This window comes from Octopus bimaculoides, chromosome 6 (genome assembly GCF_001194135.2).
Source record: "Octopus bimaculoides isolate UCB-OBI-ISO-001 chromosome 6, ASM119413v2, whole genome shotgun sequence".
NCBI classification, from domain to species: Eukaryota; Metazoa; Mollusca; class Cephalopoda; order Octopoda; family Octopodidae; genus Octopus; species Octopus bimaculoides.
The window spans coordinates 84,757,466-84,765,912 of NC_068986.1; the positions used below are offsets into that span (position 1 = coordinate 84,757,466).

Here is an 8,447-nt window from a genome sequence, read left to right on the forward strand (position 1 = left end):
TATATATATATATATATATATATGTATGTATGTATGTATGTATACATATATACTTTTGTATTATTATAGTATCTATATACGGGATATGTTGTAGCCCTCAGAAGCATTTGTGCAAAGATGCCCGGATCTTTCGTTCCATATATATATATATGTATGTATGTATGTATGTATGTATACATATATATTACTTTTGAAGAAAGATACTATAATAATATAAAAAGTATAGATTTGCACAATATATTTCTCATATCCACTTCACGTATATATCAAGGAGAATGGAAGAAGCATGGTAGAAACATTTTTAACTCAATGAATTTCTGTTTAAAATCTAACTTAAATCTATCAAAAATCCAACAACGTGTAGCATGTTTTCTAAAATGACTAAAACAGATTTTATAATTTTTAACCTATTAGATTAATCTAATAGGTTAATTTTTAACCTATTTGATTAATCTATTAGAACATAGCCTTTTTTTTTTCGATTGCAAAGTAACGCAAACAAACTTTTTAATTTAAGAAACGGTAAAATGCAATGTGATATGCAACGTGATAAACTTCTATATTTTGTCAGGTTTCAGTGGCGTATGGCTATTTGATTTGCGTGGTCGATATCAAAGAACTTCCAAATTAAGTTGTCTCAAATGGTATGGCGAAGATAATGGTGTTTGGGGTTTTAATACCTGTCCATGTTCATTCTGGCAAGCTCGGACAGATTTCCGATTCTTCTATGAATGGCGGAGCCGTTGCTTCTTTTCTATAACATCTCCAGCAATGGTGAGTTATTCCTTAAACATTTTCAAACAAAGCAAACAGTATAAACATATTTTAACTTTATTTTATTGTTTTATTTTAATTATAATTTCAGTTTACCATATCTATATTATTCATATTTACCCGCTAGTTAATCACGATCAGTTGTTTGTTTGTTTGTTTGTGTGTGTGTGACAGTGCGCGCACACACGCAAACACGACATGCATATCTATCCATCTGTCTGTCTATTTATGTATGTATGTATGTATGTATGTATGTATGTATGTATGTATGTATGTATGTATGTATGTATATTTGCATAATGTAAGTGCATAATAAAATTTTATAGTTATGTACCTATGTACATATATAATATTATTCTTCCAGTCTACAGATTAGTGACTATTGTTAATTGTTTATAGAATAACATATGTGAACAAATGGATCTATCCTCATTTAACAAATAAATAAATAAATGAAAATAAAATAAAATAAAAATAAGGAATATTTTGCTTTCTCTTTTAAGAAATGTTGTTATTCGCGGCGGTTACGGAGCTGGCTTTCATATGGTGTTCACCAGAGACACAACTACTTCTTCGATTATCGAAGATGGCTTCAGTACGATGATAAACCATTTAATGACTGTTGTATGCAAAACAATATGTGTTACCTTTACAGATGGAGAAGGCCTAGAAACTACTGTTGGGGTTACAGGAGTCCTTTCAGAGGTAAGTTATTCTATATTCTTTTGCTCTTATAAAGAAAATATCAGCATTCTTCATTTCTAAATATCAAAATTAAGATGTTTACAAACTGAGTATCTTGGAATGCGGTAGAAATTCATTACAATCCTACTTTGCAGTTTCAGGTATTTTTAGAAAATTATAAATATTTCATTAATTAAAGGCTGATTCATCAGTGACGACTAAAATAAACTGGTTACAATTATGCATACCACTTTCGTGTACACCTAGATATGGTTACATCTTCTGTGATAAACTGTCTCGGAAAAGAAATTATGCATACAGACTCTGTGTGTGAACTACCTGGACTACGAGAAATGTTTCTGCAGATTCGCGCATCAACGACTCAGGATGAAATTTATGTGTCTTTCATTTAAAATTACCATTGTTCTACACAAAGAACAGAAAATAAATTTGGTAGCATGTACCAAACTTTGGCAAGCTAGAATTAATTAGTCAAAGGTACAGTAAGCAGTTAAAATTAAAATAAAGATGATGCATGACAAAACTGCTGACACAGTGACTGACCATGTAAGCGCAAAAATGATTTGCCTATCTGTGGTACATTTTTACAAGTCATATAAATGTTTTATTGTTTAATATTGTGTTGTTTACTTCTTACTCAAGATAGCTTATTCTTATGTTAGTAGAGCTGTGGATTCAGACCAGAAGCGTAGATTGCAACGGACATATATCAGTGAGTCAAAACACAAAACATGAAAATAACACGCAATTTGGAATAAAAAAAGAATACAATGAAAAATCAAAGAAAATAGGACAGATATACATAAGAACAAGCAACCACTGGGGGCATTTTGACGAATGAAATTTTCTGCGACGGATATTTCTGGTAACTTCAGCATCACTAGCAGTTTTGCTAGTATCTGTAATAAGACGAATGGGATCTATGGGCTCCTGAAAAAGAAAATAATTGCTGTAGAGATATATCACGTGGAGTGGTATTCTCTTATAGAAAGGATACATCGAGAAATGAACAAGAAAATAGGAACATACTTCTGTGTTACCCCAAAACGGCAGGAGATTACCTCTGTCACATTTGAAATAGCCCTTTCCGATGAAAGAGCATTTGAAATAGCTCTTTCTGGTGTGTATCATAATGACCATGATAAGGAATAGAGCAACTTTAACTTAAGTCTGTAAGACCAAGGAAGAGGAGGTATAGCATCACGTGGAACTGCTACGGCACGCACAGCTTGATGTTGCTGCAATAAAATGGGATGATAGAATATAAAGGTTACTGCTGTATTGATATGTCTTGTACAGAATCATTGACAATTAGAGTTCCAAATTGGTCAACCCCAGTTACAATATAAATTTTCGGTGCATGGAGATCAGCGGTAATTTTTTCCTATTTGATAATATTCTTCATTCCTGAAGAGTGAAGAAATCTCTGCGATAGAAACCGATATCAAATCTGTAATTGCGAAGGAATTCACAAAAAAAAAAAAAAATCAACAAGTATATGAAAATTGTTGGTACATACAACTCAGATCATTGTTTACAATAGTCTTTAGGAGTTTCTTACAGAAGAGTATTTGAAGCAATAATAATGTAGTTAGTAGTAATTGTAGCTCACAGAATTGTTTCCGATTCTCCGTATTTTTCCCATTCTTAGTGCTCTGTGTTCGAATCCCACCTAAGTCGAATTTTCCTTTCACCTTTTCTTGGTTGATAAAAGACTACCGGTTGAACAATAAGAACCTCTGATCACTTATCTTGGGGTATTTTTCCCGACTGTTTGTGTTAAGAATTCAAATACCACTATGGCTTATTTGGGTGGCAGACTTAATCAGTCACCCAGTTTAAGACCATCAGTTGCTAACTGGAGCCCTTAGCGATGGAGTTCACTTTGTTGCAGGCGTTAAGAGCAAGTCTATGATCCCAGTGGCGATATCATCCTCCTATCAGTCACAAAGGCTTTGTCAGTGATTTGGTGCACATGCCGTTTCCTTCCGATTGAAAATCAAAATTAAAAAAAAATATATATCTGTAAAGATTCAGATTATTATTCAATTTTAACCAACTTAAGAACTATCTACATGTCTTTCTGTTTATTCCTATTTCTCTTATGTTATCATCCAACTTAATAATTTAAGCACACTAAGTAATCAAGTCATACTCGGGTCTATTTTATTTGCTCAATATTGCACTAATACCAATTAAATGGTTAGATTTTCCATTCGCATAAAATATTTTCTGAATAGAACATATTAAATGAAATAAATTTTTTGATTGATTTGTCATTGATTTCAATATATTTACAGCTTGGTTGTTTGGAGATCCTCATATTCAAACTCTCGATGGCCTGAAATATTCCTTTAATGGTTTGGGTGAATATAGCTTACTGAGAGTACATAATAAAACCACAAACAAAAATATGCTAGAAATTCAAGCAAGGACCGCTCAAGCGAAAAATGCAAATGGTACTCTGATTAACGCCACAATATTTTCGGCTTTTGCAATGAAAGACTTCATTACCAATACCTCTGCACAGGTTGAACTAGCTTCTGATGAAAAGAGTAAGTTTTATTACTTTGTCAAACTTAATTTCATTTTACATGTTATAATGATGAAGTGTTGTATTGAATAAAACCTGACGCTTTTGTTTAATGCTGGAATTTACATTTCATATTGAGTACAATTCTTCAATACCTATTACAGAGCTTAAAGTGATGATCTGACAGGAACATTAGCACTCCAGGCAAAAAGTTTTATCGGCATTTCATTCGTCTTTACGTAACCAGTTTCAATTCCGCCCAATCGACTTTGTCTTTCATAATTTCGGGGTCGATAAAAAACAGTACCAATCGAGCACTGGCTTCGATGTAATCGATTTATCATCACCTTCGAAACTGCTGGTCTTCTGCCAAAATTTGAAACCAATATTTGTTAGAGTTGTTTAGTTTATTTCCAAATTGTTTAAAAGTGGTACTATTCCAATATACATTTTCTATTCATTTCTGTTTCAGCTTTGGTCATCTACCACAATGGTATTGATAAAACATCTGACTTCCAAAAAGATTCTGACTATAAGCTGACTGACCTCGACTTGTTTATTACCAGAAATAAGGACAACGACACTAATCAGTCGGTGTCTCTAACATTCACATCTGGTAAGCTCATTTCATGTAAATCTTAGATAAAATTGTTTTAGTCTCGATATATACACTTGTTCGAAGTATTGTGATATGATATTAATATTTTGTATTTCGGTGCCTTCCACGATCCCACTCCATGACAATAGCCGTGTGTCGATATCATGTGCATTATTTATCACATATTGTTATGACTTTGCCAGTTAGATGACTGGCACAATGATATATCTGAAACAGATAAGTAATGCTAGAGCCTATTTTCAAGTAGTGAAATCAACGGCAAAAACATATAATTTCCACGGGGACAAAAAAGATAAGCTGAGTTTATTTTCACGAACTTGTTTCATTTAAATCTCCCTGTCCGTGGGTAGCAAATATATTTCTTTTAGAATCTTTTCGATAATCTCTTCATACAAAAGTAGCTTTAGTATAGAAATGAGATCTTGAGCAAAAGCAGAGCTTTTTTTCTCCAAGCGCTATGCTTTAAGTTATGAGAGCTGTCTTAGTGAATATCTCTTCATGTTTTTGATTTGTCTGGAAAATTTCGACAGAAAAACTCATATATTGCATTTTGTAATATACTGTACTCTACCCATGAACAGGATATATAGAACACTGAACTGAAACTCCTATAACATAAGCCAAAAAGCGTTTATGCAAAATTTCTGTGGGTTCAAACCCTTTGTTTGCCTGTGGAATGAGAGCTCTGCTGAGACACAGTAAAAAATTTACCGATTCCTGACAACAGCACAGATTTACTACGTGCCACGCTGTGATCACTCCTGCAACTATTTATGTATATTGAATCTGTTTAAACAGAATCCATTGAATTTGTAAACCTATCAGAATAATCAAATACTATTGAATCTGACACTTTGGAAAACTTTGGATTTGAAGAATGTTCAGGATCATCCGTATATGCAGCAATATTCTCCTTAATGAATCGTCGAATATTACATATATATATATATATATATATATATATATATGCAAAGAAAAAAATGACAAAATTATGCAACAGCTCTTAGCTAGATTAAGAAATCTAACAGTGTTATATCACAAGTAAAATAAACAAGAATTATTATCAAATTAAAGATCGAAACATTTTGCTTGTTAACCGTAATAGAGTTGCGTAATATTCCAGTCAAGCTAGGCACATTATGCTGATAAAACATCAAAATATTGCAAACTATTTTGATCACGAAATTAAAAAAAATAGATATTTTATACCTACACATGGCTATAACACCCACAGCTTCTAGCAAAAGATTATAATAGAAGCAATTTCATAATCTCCTTCAGCCGAAGATGCTGATAACATTGATAACATTGTCACATAGAACTACATTTACGAACGACAATTCAATAGCATTCACATTAAGATGATCTAAGCGATCAGTCTCCACGGTGTTGCGTAGAAAACCTCTTAATCTTCTGATGGTACAAAATACGTTCAAAATATACAACGAGGCTGAAGACGTGAGTAAAATTTGAAGTGTATTTCTAACTCAAGTATTACATGTCGATGCTTAGTTGTTTGCACAGCAATTATTCAAACGGAAATTTTGCCCGAAATTCCCATCTTTGTGCAATGGGGGCCATCAAACATACTCGGAGTTTCTCTTCTCGTACATTGCAAAGTTCGACAAAAAAATTTGGACAAATAAGGAAGTAAACGGAGATGCTTATTAAATGTCGACATGTAGTTCATTGCACAAGTTGTTCGAATACTTTGAAAATAAAACACGAATGCAGAATTAATGGAACGTGTAGGATGACATTAAGATAAAATGTTGCAAGGACGAGAAAAAAGGGTCAAGGCTAGTGTTAATGACTTGTCTTGCCCTGGACGGACACCACTTTAGCTAACTATAATAATTAAAACCCTGTTATTACGACTATCATCTTATTTTCAGATACAATCTAAGAAAACGATACGACAGTTATCGAACAGAAAGAGAAAACTAGTCAAATGTTTGCAAAATATTTCCAAAACAATCTGTTAGAAAGGAAAATAGTTCTTTCTAGTTATGTTTGATATGGCTATGATATATTCCGCAGTTAATTATTTTCAACATTATATTTCGAAGCAAGTGCAAAGAGGTTATAATTATTCTCATATTTCTAGGTGTTGATATATCAGTGGCCGTTGGTATTCGCATGCTTACGGTAACCGTGAGTTTACCAGAGGACTATAAAAATACTACGGTAACCAGCGGTCTGATGGGAGTGTATAATGATGACAAGACGGATGATCTCACAACACCAAGCGGAACTGTATTGCCTGAAAATTCTAGTGAAAATGATATTTTTTATAATTTTGGTCAACTTTGTAAGTAAAATTATTGAATTATGTTTTTAACTATGTTTGCCACTAGTCTGCTGTTCTGAATGTTTTCTTATGTATAATCTATTGTTACCATAAATTAATACCTGTAGTACATGCGAAACTGATTATCTATTGTGTTGGTTATAGCTTTATTGTCACAATTATTTTGTTATACTTTTAGACATTTTATTGCATTGAAAAATGGTCTGTCATTCAGTAGTACAATAACAATAGTTGAAGCCCTGAACAGTCAGATAAGAGAAGAGTCATTCCATCCACTAAGTCATATAGGAAACTAATGGTTGGAATATTGAGAGAAATTAATGCTTGTCATTTCATCAATCTCAGCTCAAGTAGAAAAACCATAAATATGAGACGATGATACTTGTATGCTTGTTTGTTTGTTTGTTTGTGTGTGTTTGTGTGTGTGTATGTGTGTGTGTGTGTGTGTGTGTGTGTGTGTGTGTGTGTGTGTGTGTGTGTGTGTGTGTGTGTGTGTGTGTGTGTGTATAGATACATGTTCTGTGTATTGAAAAAGGAGACAAAAGCTCCCCACATCAAGCAAGGTTACATGAGACACCTGCATTGATATAAATAAGAGTCGGAAAATACTCTAATAAGCCACCATGTTACTGAAAGAACAAGTTTATTAGAATAGTTTCCGACTCTTATTCACACACACACACACACAGGTGGAAGCGCAATGGCCCAATGGTTAGAGCAGTGAACTCGTGGGTCACAGGATCGCAGTTTCGATTCCCCGATCGGACGTTGTGAGCGAAAGCACCTAAAAGCTCCACGAGGCTCTTGCAGTAGGGTGGGAGTAAACTCTGTATTCTTTCACGACAATTTTCTCTCATTCTTTCTGCCTGTTTCTGTTGTACCTGTATTTCAAAGGGCCAGCCTTGTCACACTCTGCCTCACGCAGAGTGTGACAGAACTACGTTAAGAGTACACGTGTCTGTGGAGTAGTCAGCCACTTGCACGTTAATTTCACAAGTAGGCTGTTCCGTTGACCGGATCAACTGGAACCCTCGTCGTCGTAACCGAAGTAGTGCCACGATGCACAGGCATATATACGCATATATTCTTTTAGTCTTTTGTTCTTTTACATTATTCAACCCTAACACTGTGATCATATATATACATACATGCATACATACATACATACATACATACATGCATATAGTTACGCATGCATACATACATGAATACAAGTGTGCATGCATGCATGCACATACATACATACAAATACATACAAATACATACATACATACATACATACATACATACAAATAGATAGATGAATAGATAGATATATAGATAAATAGATAGATAGATAGATATATAGATAGATTGATGGATATATAGAAGCTCACTTTGTAAACACGAACTTTCGCTGTACAACACACTGGGCGTATCTTTTGCTATAGACCAATAACTTGTGAGCGAATTTGTTACATAGGAACTGTGAAAGTCCATTCTGTGTGTGTATATATATATATATA

General features: G+C 33.7%; 1 protein-coding gene across 1 annotated transcript in view; it reads left to right on the top strand.

Annotated features, from left to right (window-relative positions):
• LOC106877401 (mucin-like protein) overlaps positions 1–8,447 on the top strand; it is a 66,253-nt gene that overhangs the window by 38,948 nt on the left and 18,858 nt on the right. Inside the window, exons 9-13 of the mRNA XM_052968486.1 lie at positions 572–774; positions 1,278–1,479; positions 3,780–4,034; positions 4,485–4,628; positions 6,739–6,942. Coding sequence (XP_052824446.1) covers positions 572–774; positions 1,278–1,479; positions 3,780–4,034; positions 4,485–4,628; positions 6,739–6,942 — 1,008 coding nt within the window. The remainder of the gene's footprint in view (positions 1–571; positions 775–1,277; positions 1,480–3,779; positions 4,035–4,484; positions 4,629–6,738; positions 6,943–8,447) is intronic.